Raw genomic sequence first — 23,171 nt, 5'->3', positions numbered from 1 at the left:
TGAAAAGCACTACTCACAGAAATGACCGCCACACATGTGGCACCCTGACACAATTAAGTTTATAACATGCTTTGATTTAGCAAAAGCAGAAGGATGCTTGCTCTAATTACCTAGAGCAAGAATTAAAATCTAGGCAAAATTTTAGAAAGTGAGTTCAAGTTGTTAGGAGTTAAAGTCCTACAATTTGACTTTCTAGCCTAATATCTACAATTAACTCAAAAGAAAATTTACCATTAAAAAAATTATGAAGAATAAAAATGGCAAGTAACTAAATGAGTTCATGTGCAAAGCACTCAGAACAGTGTATGGCACAAAGTACATACTGTTAAGTGTTTTTAGATAGCTGTTTCATCATTAAAGATTGACCCATGTTCCCAGTTCTCCTACCCCAGCCTACATAAATTAGGTACAAATGAGATTTGAAAATCTCTTTCAACACTATCAAGACAACTCCTTGTGAGAAATACATTTTAGCATATTTGAGCTCCTTGGAGGTATCAGCTTCTTAAAAATCGAAAATCAAATTTTCTATCTCCAACAAACTCATTATGCTTCTATTTGACAATTATTTCCAAGTTTCTTTTTACATAACAGCAGGCATGTTAATCAAAAACAAATATAAAAGACAGACATTCAAGACCTACTAAGTGTGAAAAAAGCAAGATACAAAGAAGCAGTAAAATTTTTATTTTTTTAAAAGAGAAAAAAGGAAGAGCCTGAGAATATGTAAACCATGAAATGTGGTTTTTATCTCTGGACAGTGATTTTGGTTTTTTCCTTTTAAATTTTTCTGAATATTTCTAGAATATTCAAAAAGGCAGTATGCTAATATTTCATATTGTTACACAGGAACTATATTAATGATCACTACAATGAAGGATAGCTACTAATACTGTACAAAGATACTGAGGAAAAAGCACAAGGCAAAACAGCAAAAAAGGAAAATAATGACCAACGTCATATAGTTGTCTCCGCCAGAATCTGTGCAAAACTCAAATGCACTATCGTCTTTAGTTCTCACATTATTTTCACTTTAGTCATTAAAAACAAAAAAACTTGACCAAGGCTACAAACCTAAAAATGGTAGCATTGAGACATTAATCCCAGTTCTGGCTCCAAAACTCAAGCATTGCTACATTACACAGCCATTACCAATAGAAAGAATGGAGAAAAGGAATTAGATTTATTCTCTAACAGCTAAACAGATTTTCCAACAAGAATATTTATTTGAAACAAAAAAGTATGCACACAAGAAAATAAACTTGTAAATACATACCTCTACTTCATCTCCTTCACTAATTTCTTTTTTTATATCAGGTGGTGGTGGTAATCTAACTTCATTAAATGGAACCTGGCGTTCCGGTTGCCAACTGAAGGATTAGAAAAGGAATTAACAATTTTAAAATACATTATTCTAATACCCCTAATACAGAAGCTATGTAGTCTATGCTTAGTACTGTATATTTTTCAAATCAATCATTTAGCTGTCCCCAAAGAAAAACAACCTCTGTATTAAATCTTTTTCCAAGTAGTTTGCTGAGGTAGAACAGATTTTGCATGGCTCTTGGTGAAGTTTATAAATAGTTAACATCATTGACAATTATACATTGCTTCCAAATTACTCATCCTAAGGTAACAGTACATACATTATTCTGCAAATGAAGTAGGGTACGTTCAGAGTAACGAACTGCTATAGTGGGATCAACTTATTACAAACACTTTTACCACTCAATGATTTATTAAGGAACACAATTTCAGAGATTATAAAATATAAGCTGCATAATTTCTTAGTGTACATGTTCACAGAAATATAGAAAACTACTCAATTATTCTGAATAGCTAAATTATGAAAGGATTTAATTTTCTTACACAGATAGAATTTCTTTTCTACAATGAACACATACATTGTAATTAAAACCTAGAGAAAACTTACTTTTAATCTTTGTAGCAAATACGAATGTGTTAAAACTACTACTTGAGCTGTTGCTTAATTTTTTGTGGGTTGTATTTTATAACTAAGTTGATAAAGCTAAAATGCTTTCCTACTTTAAGTTCTAATAGGTCATTCACATGCCTGGGAGGTAGAGCAGCACGTAAAATACTCCTATGGCTCCCCTGTGCCAACGCTGGGCAAAAAAGGAGACAAGTAAGACATTTGAGTGCTTTCTTTCATCTTTACTGTCTAAACGGCAGCTGCTAAAAGACAGAAATCATCTCAACACTTGTTTCTACAAGAAACAGCTGTTGGGCCGATATCTATTCAGGCAGTTACAGAAGCAGCATAAAAGTGAAAGTTAACCAGTTTTCTTTTCTGACCTTCAATTATATAGTGCTCCTTTATAACCCTTCCTAACCAAGCCCAGAACACAGTCTTTAACGTTTTTAGCACAACTTACCTAACCTTTACAATATCTATACAACTTTTTATTATTCCTTATGAATAATCAAGCAATTAAAGACAGCCTAATACTTATCTACAGCATAATTTCAAAATTCTGCGTTTTTAAGAAGCATATTATAATCCCATTCGTGCCATCTATTTTTGCAAAAACTACTTACTGATTCACGTCCACGTGTGATTTGACAAAGAAAGGGGTCATGGAAGAAGTGCCAAGTGAATTGTGAGCAGAAAACCAGGTGAAGTCACCAAGAACTAAAATTATTTGAACTCAAAGATAATCAAACCAAAGACCCCCACCCAAAAGCACACTCATTTTCCACTGGCAATAGAAACAGCCAAAAGCAAACAGTTTGGCACTACCAATCTTCAAAATTAGGATCTCTATCAATAAAAAAATAACTTACTTGTTCTCAAAAACAACTGTGAGAGAGTCTTCATGAACATCTTTGATAAATCCCTATAAAGAAATTAAAAGGAAATAAATATTCAATTAAATGTTACATTAACTCTAAACCACTATATTAGAGCTACAAAAATGACATGGAGTACTAATAATAACCCAGAGCTTGGAATAGGCTAATCTGGGTTTGATTTCCATCTCCATCATTCATGAGCTGTTTGACCTTGGCAATTACTTAACCTCTCTCTTTCATGATTACAAATGACATTAAATGACACTGTACTACTGTCAATCAGAAGAGCAATGTTCTCAACCTTAGCCAAATGCTTACACACTCTGAACCACTTGGTACTCAGCAAAAACTTTTCTGAAACGTCTTTATCATACTACACTCCATAATGTACACTATAAACTAATTAAATACACATACTTGCAGTACTTGGTTAAAACATGGCAAAAATGAGTACATCTGTTTACCTCATCTACCTCCCCAAATATTTAAACACTATGTGTCAGATATTATTTTAAGCAAATTAACAAACCAAAGACTAAGAAACAAACTGACGGTGGAAAAACCAAAAAGCAAACAGATCAGCACTGCCACCCCAGAAAATCTTTGGAACTGAATATAGAAAGTCTTATAGAGGAAAAGGTAACCAATGAAGCTGAAAATAAAATCATTTTATTTTCAATCACCAATCACAGAATGTATGTAAGTCATGTATCCAGTCTCTCAGTACCCTCCTCCCACATTTGCTACTAAATTTTATGATTCTGTAATTTGGCCTTGATCTCTCTCCAGCTAGAAATACCTGTGATCAACTTGTGTATTATGGGAAATTTCAATGCATATATCTTCATGTGAGGTCTAAAACTCAAGATACTTTCAAGAATGCTATAGTTGGGGTTTCCCTGGTGGCGCAGCGGTTAAGAATCCACCTGCCTGCCAATGCAGGGGATGTGGGTTCGTTCCCTGGTCTGGCAAGATCCCACATGCCAGAACAGCTAAGCCTGTGCACCACAACTACTGAGCCCGTGTGCCTAGAGTCTGTGCTCCACAACAAGAGAAGCCACCGCAATGAGAAGCCTGTGCACCGCAAGGAAGAGCAGCCCCCGCTCACCGCAACTAGAGGAAAGCCCGTGTGCAGCAACGAAGACCCGAAGCAGCCGAAAATAAACTTATGAAAGAAATATAGTGGCTGCCAGAAAATTTAAAGTAGCTCTTGCCTTGCAATTCTGAAGACATTTTTTGTTCTTCTTTCTCCTCCCAAAGCTAAAAACTAAGAGCTGCCAACTAGTTCAAGTTGTGATTATCTGATCATGCTACAACAATGACTTCCTGGCCAGTTTCTCTATTTCTACTAGTTCATCCGCACATCTACTTTCAGCAATCATTTTGGTCAGCACTTTCATAGTTATGCTACCAGCAAATCCATCTCTATTATACCCTTGCCATTTGTAAGGACTATTTTCATAACCTGAGAATTACCAAATTCATGAATATCAGAGTAAAACATCTTTCCATCACAGATTAGTCATTATTTATACTTTCACTAACATTTTCTAGTCCTTCACAAACAATTTTCATAGTTTGAAATGTTTCATTAATCTTTATCATTTCTGTATAATTTATACAGCGTAAGTGCAAATGAGAGCTCCAAATCACTGGGAAATTCTACTCCTCGTTATAATAAAAAGGTTTTTTCCTATCTAAAAATCAGTGCTTATACTGCTCCCCACCCCCACTTTACATCCACCACAAACATCAGCATCATCTTTGTCTGGGTGCACACACTGTTCACACACTTTAAGAAAAAATACAGCTCTGGAACCTACTCTTATTGCTAATATCTTCAGGCATCAGATTAAACAAGCTAAAAACTTGACACCCAAATAAAGTATTTGGACTGTAGTGAATAATCAGAAAACATGTTCTAATCCCCAAACCCTAGATTCTAGGGATAAGAGGTTTCTAATGGCCAGATTGCTATAAAATTGATGCATTTGATACAGGACACAGTCAACACTTTTTAATTCACCAGAATAATGGCAGGTCCCTATATACTCAAGAGATGGCAAACGGCAGGGTTATGTCTTTGCCAAAATGTTTGAGTCAGGAGACACCAAATAACAATGGCAGCATTTTCCTGCACATGGTGTGGGTGGAGGGCGGGAGGGGGGGGTGGCTTTATGACTAAGTCTCCATAACTTCTGTCTTTCTTCTTAGTCCAACCTTCGGGGAGTTGGTCTCTTTTCCTATTCATACTCATCTGGTCCAGAACCCGTATTTATTAGAATACTCTGACATTTCTTTTTCTTCTCCCCATACACCTACAAACATGGAAGCCCAAGCCATCATAAAATGGTCCCTTAATTTGTTCATTCACAAAGCCTGGTACACGTTTACACTTGAAACTCTTAACTATAATTTAAAATTATAGATAAGTAACAAGGCACTTTAACATATTTAAAGTGTAATCAAAATATCTTAGAATGCTATCCCTGACAAAATAACAAACAGCATCATACAATAAAAACCCAGGAATGCCAAAAATGATGTGTAAACTAGGAGTAAGGGAAGAACAGAGGGAATAGCAGGAATCTCTGAGCCCTGGAAGCACTAACTGAAGAATTTTTTTTTTTCAAAACCAATCTAGCCTAAAATAAAACTTTAAAAAGAAAACTCAAAGATTCAGTAAGGTGGCAAGTTAACCAAATTAGCTTTTCTAGCTAAAAATAAGCACTGGAAAATAAAACAGACAAAAAAATATTCTACTAACAGCAAGGTCCTAGAAATGCCCTCAACAACAAAAAAATGTACACGACCTACGTGCAGACATCTGAAACTTGACTAATGAATAGAAATAGACTATTTAGGGAAATGTAAAGCACTCTTGATATTTTAAAATTTTCAACATGCCCCTCAATGGGATCCTACTAAAACACAAAGGAATGTGTGATTCTGTTGAGGGAATAGGAGTTAACCTTAATAAAATTACATCAAAGCCTATCTTAAAAACAAATAAGAAGGCATTCAGTAAGGCAACTTTTAAATGGGGGTAGAGAATAATGAGAAAACATTATCCGTACCAAACACTGAAAGTTATTTTAAAGCTACAATAATCAGGACAAAAAAGACAAGGTGCTTGGCAATTTTGAGGTGGGAGCTTCAATGGCCTGTGGAAAGAACAAGGTGCATTCCAGATATCTGCCTAACTTAAACACACATTTTTGAAGTTACAGAACACTACAGCTGAAAAGAATGTTTTTCAACTCGATGAGGGTAGTCACAGGGAGAAAAAATCCTATTGATAAGCAATAATACACATGGTATGAATGAACTTCAAGAATTGAAAGAATGAGATTATAAATACAGTCAAAAGTCAGAACAGATGGCTGTGGGAAAACCACTCCGAAGAGAAACATTATTTCTTCTACAGACCTTCCAGATCCCTCATTTTAGAGAAAGAGAAGCTGAAACTATATACATCTATTATAGCCCCAAAGTTTTACTCCCTAGGAGGTTGTAAACACTGAATTTAAAACCTCATCTTCTGGGAGTTTCCTGGTAGTCCAGTGGTTAAGAATCGGTCTTGCAATGCAGGGGATGATGGTTCAATCCCTGGTCTGGGAACTAAAATCCCACATGCCTCGGGGCAACTAAGCCCACACCAGGCAACTACTGAGCACCACAACTAGAGAGAAGCCCAGGGACCACAACGAAGACCCGACACAGCCAAAAAATAAATGAATGTATGTTTTAAAAAAATAAATAAAACCTCATCTTCTGTCTGGAACTCTTTTCAATTAAATCATTATCAATTAAATGACAAAATGCTTTTGCTAATTCACAGTTTTAAACTCTAAAAGGTTACGTCTGGCAGCAACACTATTATGAAGAAATAAGGCACATTCCTAAAAAGCCTATTTAAGGCAAAGTCCCAGAACAAAATATCAAAATCTAATTTACAACTGGAAAGGCAGCTACCTTGTTTAATATACTAATCAATTTATCAGAGGCTTTGCTTAAGTGATGGCTGAGCAATCTACAGAGATCCATGAATCCCTTTGAGAACATTCCCACTAAACTCATTAGGAACATATCATCCTAGTCTAAAAAAATTCCTTTGAAAAGTATCATTTCAAATTCATCTGCTACTTCAGATTTTTCAAAAATCCACTAATGACCTCCCATTATTACAATTCATTACAACACTAAATTCACATATCTTACAAAGGGGGAAGTAGAAACTTAAAAAAACTTAATACTGGGACTTCCCTGGTGGCGCAGTGGTTAAGAATCCGCCTGCCAATGCAGGGGACGTGGGTTCGAGCCCTGGTCCGGAAAGATCCCACATGCCGCGGAGCAACTAAGCCCGTGAGCCGCAACTATTGAGCCCGCACGCTGCAACTAATGAAGTCCATGTGCCTAGAGCCTGTGCTCCGCAAAAAGAGAAGCCACCGCAATGAGAGGCCCACACACCTCAACGAAGAGTAGCCCCTGCTCGCCGCAACTAGAGAAAGCCTGTGCAAGCAACCAAGACGCAACACAGCCAAAAATAAATAAATTTATATAAAAAAAACCTTAATACTCAGCAAACTACTACCAGAAGTCAGACAGCCTGAATCCTCAAAATGAGGTTTAAAGTGGAAGCCCATACCCAAAAACCCAACACTTACACCCTAAAGCTGTAACTCTTAAACCTCAAAATTCTTGTTAGAAGAGTTTACTGATTGCCAATAGACTGAGCAAAAAAGGCCAGCAAGACACAGAACAAGCTTCCTAAATGGAGGCTATGTTTTCAATGACTCTTATCTCAAGTGGTAAAAGCAAGGATTCATCAGGAATCAAACCTCTAGTTCACATTTATTCTCCTAAGCAAGCAAAAAGTTCTCACAGTCACATTACTGCCTCCTTCAAACCTGATCAAGTATTCTTATATAATTTAAGATCTACTCCAGTTTTTCTCTTTAAAGTCTTTCTCAGGATCACTGGTATGACATTTAAAAATTTTATATTTATTTGGCACAACAGTCAAATAACTATATTTTAGTTCCCTTTTCCAATGTATTAAGACATTACAATTGATGGATCAATTATTGAAGCAAATTTGTGATAAAATGCTGTATTTCTAAAAATAAACTGACTGACATAGAGAACAGACTTGTGGTTGCCAAGGGGGAGGGGGGGTGGGGGAGGGATGGATTGGGAGTTTGACATTAGCAGATGCAAACTATTTTATACAGAATGGATAAACAACAAGGTCCTACTGTATAGCACAGGGAACTATATCCAATGTCCTGTGATAAACCATAATGGAAAAGAATATGAAAAATATATATACGCATAACCACATCACTCTGCTGTACAGCAGAAACGCATTGTAAATCAACTCTACTTCAATAAAATAAAAATTTTTAAAAATAAATAAAAATAAACTGTTTAAAATAAATTCTCAGAACATTAAGAGGCACTGGAATCAGTTTGTCAGATCCTGTAGGGCCTTTCCTCTGACTGGGTAAACTCTCCATTTTCCCAAACTCCACAGTTAAAATTTGCTGCTGTGGATAAATGTAATTACAAAACTATAACCCATGAGAAAAGAAAAGTTAATAGCATAATTTATGCAAAATTCGCCTCAGGTTTTTGTTTTTCAAGAACTGACAAAATGGATGATGACTTGTTATTCTTTGATCAATTATCAGTTTGTTTAGTGTTTCATTCTCTGGCCCCAGTCTACTTTCCCAGCCCATCAATTCTAACAATTTTGCATCCCTGCAATCAGGATGCTTCCTACAGTTGATGGCATCTTAGAATAGCCAATAGCTGAATGGCTGCCAGGATATAAATGTCACTGTTAAGCATGCTCAAACTTGGTTTGCTTGCAATTTTCTGTGGCACTTGATTGCAACCCCTCAATAGTTCATTCAGCAAACCAATGAAGTAACATTTTAGGAAGGATTTAGGTTTCTTACCAGAAGGTTGTTCTGTTGACACCTTCTGATAAAATCAAGAAAGCACCAGCATCAAAACTTGCAGAGTGGGTGAAAATTCTTGGAAGAAAATCCTGGAGATAATAGAGGAGAGCTCTTTTAAAGTATGCTTGCAACATCAATGCTCTCCATGGCACTGAGGAAGATATTGTGAGAAGAAACACAATCATCTGAACCTGAAAATGTTTTAGCCAATTTATTTTGCTTCTATTTTCCTTATGTATGCAAATGTTTAAAAATAATCTTTCAGGTGATATAGAAAAGAATTTTAAAAGATAAAACTACCACTCATAAATCAATTGGCAACATTTCTTCTTTTTTAGTGCCTCTTACAACTGATGCCATTTTATTTTTTTATTTTTTTTTGGATGCCATTTTAAATACAATGAAATTGTATGGCTCTTCCACTGATTTCCCAAATCTACATATGGAAAAATAACCTGTTCCCTGGACTCTAAAACCCAACTTCCAATTACACATCTGGACTCTAAAACCCAACTTCCAATTACACATCTCTACCCATGGCTTACTTTTATCCCTAAAATCAATCAACATGTCAACAGTCAGTATCATCTGCTGTCCTGCTTTTGCACTCTACACATGTATGATCCATTTTACAGGATTAAAAAAAAAGTGAATACAGCAAACTATTTCTTAACCAGGGCTCTATGAGAATACAGCCCAATCACTAAGTCATTCATTGTGTGTAATGAACTTCTCCCCCATGCATCTAGAATAGTACTAGCCATGCACAATCCTTGGAAGAATTGAGAAAACGGTGTTCCTCAGCTTTATAGTTCAGATGAGAAACTATAGGTTGAGAAAACTGACTTAGGGACTCCCAGACCTAAGCAATTTTACACGAGTCTCAGTCTGCAAACTGAAGGAGTTGAAGCTTCTTAAACTAAGGTAATTCCTAGGCACTCAAAGGTGTGCCAAGAATACTTAAAGCCACTCCTCCCCCCAAAATACTACGGTTAATCTTCCTGGAACTTTTATGTCAAGTAATTTAAAGAATTTAATAAACACTTTATGTTTCTGGACTGTGTATACATTTAACAGATACAGAAAGAACTCCTTATTAGGGAAAGGGAAAAAAAACACTTACTGAGCAATACAATATACTGGTTTTACTGTTAAGACTGGTCTCAGATCCACTACTTACTATGCAGTAGGTAAAAGAAGAGAGGGCCCAGAGCAGTAAGGTAAGGAAAATAAGACTCTTTTAACTGGCTTTACTTGCCCAAAAGCAAGTCACAATATCCTCCTTTAGGAACTCTTTATGGTCTTCCCAGAGCACCCCAGAGAGCAATTGGAGCAATTCTCAGAAGGTTCTATCAATCCTGAATGGGACCCAGCTCTCCTAGATGGTGGACTTCCTCCCATCCCAATCTTAGAAGTGAGGAAGATCTGGCTGATGAGTACAGTACCTAATTTCCCCATGTGCAAACAAAAACGAAACAAAAAAAAACTTTAAAACAGAGAATTATTATTTAATACATGGTGCTAGCACAACTGCCTATGATATTCAAAATAAGACTTGATGTAGTAAATATGAAATAAACAAATAAAACACTTTAAGAAAACCTAAGGAACTGTATGTATAATCTGGACACAGGCTGTCTTAACCAGGCTGGAAACCCTGAACCCTTAACAGGGAAAAAGTACTTCAGTATGTAAAAAACAGAACTTCTCTATGGCCCAGGATACCAGAGAGTTAAATTATAGATGGGGAGGGGGTATTCATATAATGAGTCCTAAGAAATCTCAAAAAGCAAAAAAGGACATCCCAGAAGGAAAATGGGGATAAACAAGTAATTTATGGAAAAGCAAATCCAAATGGCCAACAAACATTAAAATTCCCATGTGGGGATTTGCAAATCAAAGTTGCAACCTTTACATCCAAGAGATTCACAAAAATCAAAGATTATAATGCCTATTTCTGGCAAGGATGTAATAAAAAAAAAAAGCTGACATTCATCAATTGAGAAAATACAAAGTGTTAAGCCTTTCAGAATGCAATCTGTTAACATTTATTAGAGTTAACAGGTAAAAGTTCCCTTCCACCAAGCTATCTCGCTCTTTGAAACCTATCCAATGGAAACACACATGGAGCAGAAAAAAAACTGAAAACAAAATGTCTATTAACTAGGGAATGGCTGGATTTCACAGTAATTCTTATGGTGAAATATGTAACCATTAAAAAATAAATTACACTCCAACAGAAAATGGCCAAGATGTAGATTATCTTATTTCTATAGAGCAATACTGAAAAACACCTACGTTTGTATCTGAATGTGCATCTATGTACATTCCATGAATATGAAGAAAAATCTGGCACAATGTATACTTGGCTATAAACAGGCTACCTAAATGGATTGTGAATGAGAGATCATGTGGAAAAGGGAAACCAAGGGAAAAAGAAAAAAATTTACAATAAAGCAAGTCTGTATATGCTTATACATATGTATAAAATTATACACTTGCATATGCATGTATAAATATTTTTAAAGAGTTGAGATTATCCTTAATACTCTGTCAATCTGCACTATTTCCATACAGCACATATATACACACATTACCACTCCCCACATCTTTTTAATTTTTCCATCTCTAGTGACCTCAAATCCACATTCTAAGTAATAAACTCGTTTGTTTGATGTTTACATACAACATCTAAAAGATCTGGGTTGTTATTTGATTCCAGTAACGAGCACATTCAAGACTGCTGCAATCGGGCTTCCTTGGTGGCGCAGTGGTTGAGAGTCTGCCTGCCGATGCAGCGGACATGGGTTCGTGCCCCGCTCCGGGAAGATCCCACATGCCGCAGAGCGACTGGGCCCATGAGCCATGGCCGCTGAGCCTGCGCGTCCGGAGCCTGTGCTCCGCAACAGGAGAGGCCACAGCAGGGAGAGGCCTGCGTACCCCAAAAAAGACTGCTGCAATCAAAAATTTTCTTAACTTCAAACAATACACACTTTTATTTTAAAGGACCTACATCTATGTCCGGAAATTATTTCCAATCAATGGACACATGTTCTACAAATAAAATCCACAAATTTACTAATTACATTATGTATTACAGAAATTATTGCATCATTACGGAGTATGTTCTTTTAAGGAAAAAAGTTACTCAAGGCAAGCCTTCAGCATCCCTTAGTACTGAACATTTAACTGTTCTGAATAAAAAATGACAATGAAAATGTGAGGATTTCATAAGAATACATAAATATCTACTAATGCTTACATACTAGTAATGTTCTTGGCTTATTAATTTCACAAGTTTATAATATCCAACAGTTCCTGAAATAGAAAGACTCAGAGGTTTCAAATGGCCACACAAAACTATAATGACTTTCCTGTTGCCAAGAGCTGAGTTGAAGTTCTCTATAATTCTATATATGCATTAAGTTCTGGGACATATCTGAGCTTGACCAGGATCAATGTATAACCCCTCAAAAAAAAATTTAAGTTCAGCTTGAATCAAAATCACAAATAATTTAGTTTTGTATATATGCATTTATACAAATATTAACAAGTCAAAAGAGTGTCTAGAAACCAAGAATGACTGATCCATTTGTTCATTCAACAAATATGTACTGAAGGTCTACTAATGAACTATACATATCAAGTCACTGGAAAACTTAAGACTTGAAAATAACCTGGAAAACTATTAAAGCAAAAAGCTATGAAGCAAGAAAAGTTCTACTTTTTTTTTTTTTTTTTTTTTGGCCACGCTGTGCAGCATCAGGATCTTAGTTCCCCGACCACGGACTGGACCCCTGCCCCCTGCATTGGGAGCACAGAGTCTTAACCGCTGGACCGCCAAGAAGTCCCAAGAAGTTTTACTATTATTAATTAGCCAGAATAAGAAAGGCACGGAGATAGGAACCCGAAAAATGAGATTCCTGATTCTGAAGAAATACTAACAGGGAAATGCCATGTTGCTTTGCCAACAACAACTATAAATTTCATAGTTATTACTGGGGAGACCTCTACTCATGCTCCCAAAAAAGCTAAGCAAAAAATGCTGAGGCTAGAGTATGGAAGACAAGTTATAACAACTAACATTTAACTTAGATTTAACTTTGGTTCGACTTTGCCATGGCTATCAGCCTGTTTAATGTAAGGAAAAATAAATTGAAGAGATTGTTGTCCGTGTAAATATATATTACACGTACAGATTAAATAACAAAAGTAATGCTTTGCATTACTTAATTTTGTTTTGCTCAAGCTATTCTACATTTGGTCCTAGAAAATTTAGATTTGGTCCTAGAAAATTTTACACCAGCGTCACAATAGAATTTACTACTATTAGCTAAACATCTGCGAAAGAATATTCTCAAGCCTTTTGATAACTACTGTGTCACACCTTAAAATTTGAACAGGACGTTTCATACATATACACATATAAAAAAGCATTTCAAACATTTCCCAAAATACCTTACATATAACAAACACTATAAACAAATATTATTTCAACATGTAATCAAAAATTTAAAACTGCAGTCTTACATTCCTTTTTTCATACTAAGTCTTTGAAATCTAGTATAACTTTTACAATTAAAGCACATCTCAATTCAGGCTAGTATATTTCAGCCCCATGATGAGTGGCTACCATCGGAAAGGGCAGATTTCTGTAATGTGAAGCAAAGCTCAAATCATTTCTCCAGGAATCCTCCCAATTCAGTCCTCTTGACTCCCACTGTATTGATCAGAATTTATAATTAATAATTTGATAAGCCATATATTCGTACTTGGAAAAAAAAATCACATAATGGTTAGAGATCAGGCTCTCTGAAGTCCAAAACATCATTATGAATCTTGAATCAGCCTATTAATTTTATGGATAGATTCGCTTAGCCTCACTTTCCTCAACTGGGGTAACATTATCTCTTTCACTGTGACTGAGAGGACTAAGTAAGATAAATTCATGTAAAGTACCTACACAGTCTGATAGTCTGAGTGCTCAGTAGATAATAGCTGTTATTGTTGTTAGAGCTAGATAGGACCTTAGTGAACTAACAACCTAGCAGATTCCACCACTTGATAAACTGTCAAAAGAAATCCAAGTGCCTCATACTGCGGATGAAAAACCTAAGCCCTAACAAACTAGCTAGTACGAGAATTAAGGGTCAATCATAGAATGCATACTGCTCTTCAACTACAAAAAAGCAAGTCTGCTACATCCTTAACACTGTGGTAGAGAATTCAGTTCTTGAGTTGTTATTATCCTGTCAAGTGTCTGCCGTGTCTTCCTAGCTAAAACATAAGCTTACTGCCGTGAGACTTCCTTTGGCGAACCTCTCATGCTATGCTGAACTAGGCAACTGGAAGTGAGAAGCCCTGGCGTTAAATCTCATTTCAGCTACAGTGTAATTGGGACGTTATTTAATCATTATTGTCAGTTTCCTAATATGTAAAATGAGGATAAAAACACATACCTCATGCAGTCCCTGAGAGAACAAAATCAGGAAATACATGTACAAGCCTCAAAGAATACACAGTAAACAGATAATAGTAAACTATTATTTTACTCGCAGAATACACACAAATATCTGAAGATATAAAAAATATAAAGGTGCATAGAAAGAAAAATATGGAAAAAGTATGTTTTCTGTAAGTAAAGCCAAGGCCTTGACAACAAATTCTCTAGATAGGTAAGATTACGGTTTGTTTTGTTTTTTTAAATAAATTTATTTATTTTGGGTTGTGTTGGGTCTTCGTTGCTGCACGCGGGCTTTCTCTAGTTGCAGCGCACAGGCTTCTCATTGCAGTGGCTTCTCTTGTTGCGGAGCACAGGCGTGGGCTTCAGTAGTTGTGGCACACGGGCTCAGTAGTTATGGCTCACGGGCTCTAGAGTGCAGGCTCAATAGTTGTGTCGCGGCATGTGGGATCTTCCTGGACCAGGGCTCAAACTCGTGTCCCCTGCATCGGCAGGTGGATTCTTAACCACTGCGCCACCAGGAAAGTGCCGAGATTACAGTTTTCTTTCTTTGCTTTTGTGTTTTCAGATTTTTCATTAATTACACATTGTTCTTGTAATACAAAAACAAAACTTCACAGGAAAAGTATTTAAATTTAATTTTTAAAAATTAGGGCTTCCCTGGTGGCGCAGTGGTTGAGAGTCCGCCTGCTGATGCAGGGGACACGGGATCGTGCCCCGGTCTGGGAAGATCCCACATGCCGTGGAGCGGCTGGGCCCATGAGCCATGGCTGCTGAGCCTGCGCGTCCGGAGCCTGTGCTCCACAACGGGAGAGGCCACAGCAGTGAGAGGCCCGCGTACCGCAAAAAAAAAAAAAAAAAAAAATTAAGTGGCCTTTTCACTTAGTTAAATCCTAGTTCTTTTACATATTTAAAAAACTGCATTTTAAAACATGTACAAAAACAGCTTCGTTAACATCTGGAACTGTATGTTCTTAACTTCATAGTGTCCCCAGTAAGAGAGCAACCATCTTTTCCTCAATTACTAATCTCCACAAAGAAATCAACAATATTCTACACTAACCTGAAGTCAGTACATTTTCAAAACACAACTCCTTTACTGTAACTCTACAGACCATCATCATTAGCAATAATAAACCTATTACATAATTTACTCTTAAATTTCATTTAAATATTAAACTAAAGCAAAAAGGAAATTTTGCAAATATTATAGCACTTTAAAATGTTCTATAGTTGATCAATTACACAGTCAAAACCAGAAATCACGGAGCTCTAAAAGTAATTCTATCTTCTACAGAGAAGGCCTGAAAATTCATTCAGCCATCTTAGAGATCACACATTTCCCTGGAACACCATGGAAACTTTCCTCTCCAAGAGCCAGAAATTGAGTGACTTACTTTCAACTTCTATTTAAAATTATATTCTGCTCATGGCTATGCAAGCTGCAATGCTATTACAAAGCTTAAAATCATATACATCAGTTAAAAAGCACTTTAATGACCCCAAATGGGCACAAGGCGTTTTTGGGGTTAACGAAAATGTTCTAAAATAAGATTGTGGTAATGGTTACACAACTCTGTAAATACACTACCAGAGAATGTAAATTCCATCTGAAAGCTTTAAAAAGGAAACAAAAAGAAAAAAGGCATCTTAAATGACCAGTAGTATAAACCCTATGATGCCTCACTCCAGATAAAAAAGGCTATAAAAGCGAATTTTTATATAAAATTACATCCCCCATCAAGTGCTTAATTACCATATTTCCCATTCTTCCCAACCCCTATAGAGTTATCTGGCTTCAAACAAGAGTATATCAAGTTTTTATGTCTTTAACTACCATAGATCCACTGTTAAGTAAAAGTGCAGGATGCAGAACAAAGTATTTAGTATGCAATCATTTGTGTACATATTTGGGGGGAAAAAAGAAACTATCCTATTTTGGGGTTGAATCTTCTTCACCGGTTCCAATTATTTTGTGCAATTAAGTTTCAGTTCCACTAAAAATCTTTAATCAATATCTACAGCGCACTGCCTCAAGCATGATGATACTGGCTACTAATCCCATGACTTTGAAATTCTTCAATGGCAATTCGCATTTACAGCCAAGTGTGTTGGGGGTAGGCAGGGCAGAGAAAAGGGGAGAAAATGAGGAGGAAAATCACAATCACCTGTATATTGAAAACCACCACTGAAAGAAAAGAATACACCAAAATGTTACCTGCTGTTTACACCAAAGTGTTACCTGCTGTTATCTCAAGGCAACTTCTGGTTTTTTCTGATAGTTTCTAAAATCCCTCACTGACCATGTATTATTTTTTAAATTAAAAAAAAATTACTTAAAATAAAATTACTTCCACACTAAACAAAAGCCAAACTGAAAACTCTACACAGTATCTGTATGATTATGTTTAGGACATTCTGGAAAAGGCAAAACTATAGGGACAGAAACCACCCCAGGTTCTGAGGGTGTGGAGAGAGGATGACTGCAAAGGGGCAGGATAGAAATTAAGGGGATGGTGGAACTATTCTATCCCTCCATGCTAGTGGTAGTGGTTACACAACTGTTAGCATTTATCAAAGCTCACATAACTGTATGACAAAAAAGATGCACTTTACCATATGCAAATTAATTTCAAAAAATTCATGTGATTAAATTAATAAAACTGCTTCTGCGGTGACCCAATATTTTTTCCAAGCGGACAGTTTCATGGGATAAAAAATACTGTAGGGCTTCTCTGGTGGCGCATTGGTTGAGAGTCCGCCTGCCGATGCAGGGGACGCGGGTTCGTGCCCCGGTCCGGGAGGATCCCACATGCCTCGGAGCGGCTGGGCCCATGAGCCATGGCCGCTGAGTCTGCGCGTCCGGAGCCTGTGCTCCGTAACGGGAGAGGCCACAACAGTGAGAGGCCCGCGTAACGCAAAAAAAAAAAAAAAAAAAAATACTGTAGACTACTGAACTACTTCAAAAGCCTCATTTTATACAAAAGACTATAGCCCAGGGATATTTGGTCAAGGGTGCATTGCTAGACAATGTTAAGTAAGCTTAAGTATGTACAGACCTAGAATTCCCATGTGTTTAACTTCAAATGCACGGCTCCTTCCACTTCATCATGCTCACTATTTCAGAGTTCGAAGACCGTAGTTTACACATAGTGCATGTACAAATGGAATATGGCAGGACATAAAATTCCAAACGTTCAAGTGCTATCTCAGTAGAGACAACGTGACTAGGGTCCTTCCCAACCTCTGCCAAAAAACCACCTTTCTTTACTTTGTTAGCCAAAATTGGTAATGGAATCAAAGTCTAAGAATCAAGCAGATTTTGTAGAGTATGGATAGGTATCAACAACAAAATACTTTGGAGTTCCAAAATGGCGGCATTTGATTCGTGAATTGCCAAAAGCAAAATAAAACAACAAAAAAACTTTGGGAAACCGAAGTAAGATGGTAAACAATCTTTACTAAAACATTCAAACTGACGATCTTATTCAACCTTATGAATTAAAAAAAATAATAAATGTATAGCAGGTGAACAACATAAATAAAATATACTTGGATAAAAAGAAATGGTGTTGTATCTACCATCAACATGCTGAAAATAATTTGTTAAGGCAAAATAATCTTTTCTGTATTTCGATATGCCAGGAAAAAATGCATACCTCCATTACACAAGAACTGAATAGCCAAATAGTAAAAATGATACAAATATGATGAACCTTATCTACCCTTGACAAGAAAAAGTATAAGCCCATTCTTTGTGCATTGTGCCACAATTGTATCTGCTGTCGTTCAGAGAAGGCAGCCATTAGGTTTAAGAACAGAAGGGGACTTCCGTGGAAGTGCAGTGGTTAAGACTTCGCCTTCCATGCAGGCGGTATGGGCCGGATCCCTGGTAGGGGAACTAAGATCCCACATGCCTCTCAGCCAAAAAAACCAAAGCATAAAACAGAAGCAAGAGTTGTAACAAATTCAATAAAGACTTTTAAAATATGGTCCACATCAAAGAAAATCTTAAATAAAGAACAGAAGTTAATTAAGTATCTACTCAAAGTTTACTCAAGTCTTTTCTCTGACACCTAGTTGTAAACCTAGACTGATAATGTAACCAGTCACACATTAAAGGATTAAAGGACTCCTTTCCACCAAGCAGTCCCAGTTTTTACTTCATGCTAACCACCTTAAGATTTAAACTTGTAAATACTTACGGAGATCCTTCAGAGCCAACTGTGATTCCCCACCATGCTATTACCAAGTGATAACTAAACCAATTCCACATAGCTAATTAGCAAACTAGGAAAGGAAAAGCAACGCTGAAACTAGGAATTATGACCACGTAGTAAAAAAAATTCTGTGCGGGATAAAAGGCACGCTGAAACGAAACCCAGTGAGAATACATTCTGCGTACTCACAATACTACTCCTGTATTAGGAGAAGGCCCTTCATAAAAATAGCCAGGACTCTCAAACATTTGAGATGCTGGCTTAGTGACACTGACTGACAGACAACAGCTGGGGAGATTTTGTATTGATCTTGTAACCTCGTGGCATACTTTGGGAGAAAGGGAGAATCGGGAGAAAGGACCGTTATAATGGCAAAACTAAACTGTAAGGATTTCATTTTCATCTATGTCACCCCTACACTGGAAGCCCCTACTAAATTCCTCTACTCTCGAATTCCTCTTCCGTTTTCCAGATCCGATCCCACAGTAATGCACCTCCTTCCACCCGATGGAAACAAAAAACCTCGAGGGGGGGTCAACACCTTCCCCAAACACTGGGTACTAACTGATAAAGAAACTAGTCACCTCCCCACCTGTGTCTCCTTAATCCATTTCACATTTTAAATCTTAAAGCCTAGAACTCTCGCCTTTTCTTCCGTAATAGAGGAGCTAAGGCGCCGCCCAATTTCCCAGGCCGCAAAAAATATTTCTACCCGCCACATTTCAAGATTTTCTAGTTTTCTCTTCGATCCTAACCCTCAATCCGGCACCCGCTCCCCCTTCAGACACAGAAGTTTATTAGCCCGAAACCCTAGTACAAAGGTGAATTCCTAAGATTCCGCGAGGCGCCCCCCCCCAAGGGGGTGGGGAGGGGTCGGAGCAGCGGGCCGAGGCGCTCCCGCTCGGCCCAGTCCGAGGGGCGGGGTAGCGGCTGTGACCACACAATCCCACCACCTCCTTTCACGACTGCCCCCAACCTCCCGGAGCTCGGGCCTGCTACCAGGGAGCTCCCTGCCGCCATTCGGCTTCTCCTCACCGGCCCGCCAAGGGCCACACGAGCATCCAAGAAGAAGATTAATAAATAAGAATACGCAAAAGATATCCGACGTGTTGTTTCAAAACATAACGGAGCCCGGGCCCCCGAGACCGTTAAACCGCGGGTGGAGGGGGGAGAAGCGATGAACCTAGCGGCCTCGGGCTTTGGCCTAGCCGCCATTTTCGACCCCAAACCTCACTCTCCAGGACCACCAACCCTCCCTCAAACCGGCCCCAGGCCCCAGAAGACCCGACAAAGCGGCAAAAGGGTCGGTACCTTGTAGAAAGCCCCGTTGGAGCCGCGAACCTCCACCGTCAGCTCCGCCATGTTGGAACCGCAAAGGCCGCTGGGAAGAGATTCTAGAAACTTTCCAACCAGAGAGGAGGAGGGGGAGGGGCGTGAAGGAGGCAGGGGGAGGGACGGGGAAAACGGGGCGGGGACTGGGATCTCCCGCTCCACACCCTTGGGGTCTCACCGCGCAGTCCTGATTCTCCCAGTGGGATCCCCCCGCTCCTTACATCGCTAGCCCCCGGCTCCGCCCGCCGCCGCAACGTTCTGTTCGCCTCCCGACACAATTGCCCGACCTTGTTGACCCGCCCCTACGTTCCCGCCCCCCAGTGCCCGCAGCTTACCAGCCCCAGCCTGTGCGGGCCTCCAGCCAGCCGGGACTAAACTGGCCCAGCGGGCGCCGCGTGTCCCACGCTTCTGCGTTCTGCCGGTTTCGGGCATCCTGCCCTGAAACTTCCTTGAGGTTCTGGTAACCCTGAAGTAGCTTCCCCACCCAGAGAAGCCCCCACTCTGGGGGCTTCAGACGCCCACTGGCACAAACTTTGGGGGAAAGAGGGAGCCTAAAAATGGATGTACAGTGGGCTCTAAATTCTCTCGCCTCGGTCTTAAAAAAAAATCGGTGGCCTCCACCTGACTCCACACTGTTCGGCCCAGCTCTCTCCTCACCTGTTACCACTTTAGCTGTTTAAAAAGTCAAACTAATTACGTCCAGTTCAACTTAGCTGTGTTTCCAAGCCGCAGCAAAATGTAGGGGGTAATATCATTGTTAGAAGGTAATCAGGGAAACGAGAGAGAGGGAGAGCAAGTTTTCCCCTGCTGCAGTGCACGCGAACTTCCAGAAACAGGATAAGAGCAGAACCAATTTGGCTTTTCTACCAGAACCTGCAGCAATACCGTAAGCGTTATGATTGAGATACTTTGAATATTTGTTTTAACAATAAAAGTTTTTCCCAAAGCAAGCCATTTGGAAATAATAGTGGAAGTATTCTTTTCTGTGTGTTGTCTTACCGTTTTGACAGAAAAACTCTGGAAAAGGATGCTTTGCTGGCACTCTACCGCCTCAAGGAAATGCCCACTGGCCTAGCCCTAGCCTTTCTGGGGAAAGGGGGCGGGGGGGGGGGTGTCCTTTAAAAATGTACATAACGTTCCATCAGCACTTCTACATCTTCAAAGGTTAGGAAAGGAAATGGAGGCTTCAAAAGTGCACCATATTGCTATGTACAGAATGTTCTTTAAAAAATGTTCATCACTGTGAGGAAAACGCAAACACACTAACCCATCAATGAGTAATAGCCACCATTTACTAAGGGCTTCACGTGTCCAACACTTTATATACCATCTTATTATGATCCTTCAGAACTACAATGCCCTAGTTTGCTTTTTTTCCAACAGCTTTATTGAGATATAATTCACGCACCATACAATTCATCCATTTAAGGCATACAGTTCAATGGTTTTTAGTATATTCACACAGTTGTGCAATCATCTCCACAATCAATTTGAGAACATTTTCACCACTCCCGCAAAAAACCCTTTCACCTGTTGATAGTCACTCCCCATTTCAGCCCAACTCCCAAAGCCCTAGGCAACCGCTAGTCTGCTTTTTGTCTCTATAGATTTGCCTAGTCTAGACATTTCATACAAATGGAGTCATATAATATGTGGTCTTTTATGACTAGCTTCTTTCAGTTAACATAGTATTTTCAAGAGTCAGCCATGTTGTAGCATATACCACTATTCATTCCTTTTTATTATCAAAAATACCATTGTATGATATACCACATCATTTTACTTATTCATTCATCTGTTGATGGCCAGTTGGTTCGTTTCCACTTTTTTAGCTGTTAGGAATAATGCCGATATGAAGATTCCAACACAAGTTATTGTATAGACAGATCTTTTAACTGCTCTTGGGTATACACTTGGAATTGGAATTGCTGACTCATGGCAACTCCATGTTTAAGCTTTTGAAGAATTGCCAGACTCTTTTCCAAAGCAGCCACACCATTTGCATTCCCACCAGCAATGTATGAGTGTCCTACTTTGTTTTACAGATCTTCCTTCCTTCTTCCCTTCTCTTCCTTCCTTTCTTCTTCCTTCCTTGGCCTTCGCATTTGTTTCTCAATGTGAGTGACTTTGGGTAGGGCTGTGATAGTTCCGTTTGGAACAAGGCCAAATTATCTTAACTTTGAAGAATAAAGATTGGTCCTCTTCAGGTCTTGCATGCTAAAAACATTTTGAGTTTGGACAACCCCCCTCCCCCCACCAAACCCCTTCCCACCAACACTTTACTACTCCTGCTAGGTAGACCTTATGATTTCCATTAAGCAATTGAGATTTGCAGCAACTGTTACCGACCAGGGTTCTTGGCCTCCTTAATCAACAGAAATTGATGAGGTCAGAAAAGAAACCCAGGCAAGGCTTTATTGGGGCCCCTGCTGCAGCAAGGGGGATCGAGAACAAACAACACGTTCCCTTTTTTGCTCATTCCCTGAGGGGAGGGGGAGGCAAGCTTGTTCTTTATATGGGGTGAGGGTAGGGGTGTGTCCAGGGCTCAGGCCAGAGGGGTGCCTTAGTTGGTTTGCCCACCCCTTAGGTGGTGCATGGGGCATGCTCAGTACCCTGCTTTTGCTCCAAGCTCTTCAAAAGTGTTAGTTGGGATGTTGGTCTCTGTATCTTTTGTCCAGGATTTGCCCTAACTGTGCATGCCTGCAGTTATTTTTAGTCCCATAGACTTTCTTTGTATTTTGTTGCTCGAGGAGCAGTGTGTCCAGGTGCAAGCACTGCAGCAAAGGGGCCCAGGTCCCAGCAAAGGGGCCCAGGACCCAGCCTGTCTCACAACCAGTCATTTACCTAAGACCTCATAAGTTTTAAGTTAGCAGAACTAGATTTATGTCCCCCACATTTCCATTTTCAAAGCCTACCTCCCGACCCTGTTTGCTGCCCCCATGTTATACTCATAATAGAATATTACACAAATTTTAAAATTTTGTTATAGATCTATATTCATCATCTTGAAAAGACATTCATTATTAAAAGGAAAAGAATGTCAATTATATCTCAATAAAACTGGGAAATAAGTAAAACTTTTAAAGAAAGGAAAAGTCACAAAACAGCAAACGTAATCACCTTTAAAATAATGTGTCTGCAGGACTTCCCTGGCGGTTCAGTGGTTAGGACTCTGCGCTTCCACTGCAGGAAGGCACAGATTCAATACATATACATATGGCTTGGAAATTCATATTAATAGTTGTATATTTCTAGAAGGTGGACTTATGGTTGACATGAATTTTATTTTTTTTTTGCACTGTCTAAATTTTTTGGAATGAACATATCACTTGATTCTCAGGAAAAAAAAGGATTTTCATTTTTTAAAAACTATACCAT

General features: G+C 38.6%; 1 protein-coding gene across 4 annotated transcripts in view; it reads right to left on the bottom strand.

Moving 5' to 3' along the window:
- FXR1 (FMR1 autosomal homolog 1) overlaps positions 1 to 19,831 on the bottom strand; it is a 56,577-nt gene extending 36,746 nt beyond the window's left edge. For all 4 annotated transcript variants that reach the window (XM_079923392.1, XM_079923393.1, XM_079923394.1 and 1 more), the window contains exons 1-3: positions 19,773 to 19,831; positions 2,806 to 2,858; positions 1,277 to 1,370 (exon numbers count right to left, since the gene is read on the bottom strand). In XM_079923392.1, the coding sequence (XP_079779518.1) occupies positions 1,277 to 1,370; positions 2,806 to 2,858; positions 19,773 to 19,823 (198 nt within the window). In that variant the 5' untranslated portion in view covers positions 19,824 to 19,831. The remainder of the gene's footprint in view (positions 1 to 1,276; positions 1,371 to 2,805; positions 2,859 to 19,772) is intronic.
- Between the last annotated feature and the right edge of the window lie 3,340 nt (positions 19,832 to 23,171).

Source organism: Stenella coeruleoalba (assembly GCF_951394435.1).
Source record: "Stenella coeruleoalba genome assembly, chromosome: 5".
Classification (NCBI taxonomy): domain Eukaryota; kingdom Metazoa; phylum Chordata; class Mammalia; order Artiodactyla; family Delphinidae; genus Stenella; species Stenella coeruleoalba.
Note: the sequence above shows the minus strand (reverse complement) of the source record. Positions and strands in the feature narration are given on the sequence as shown.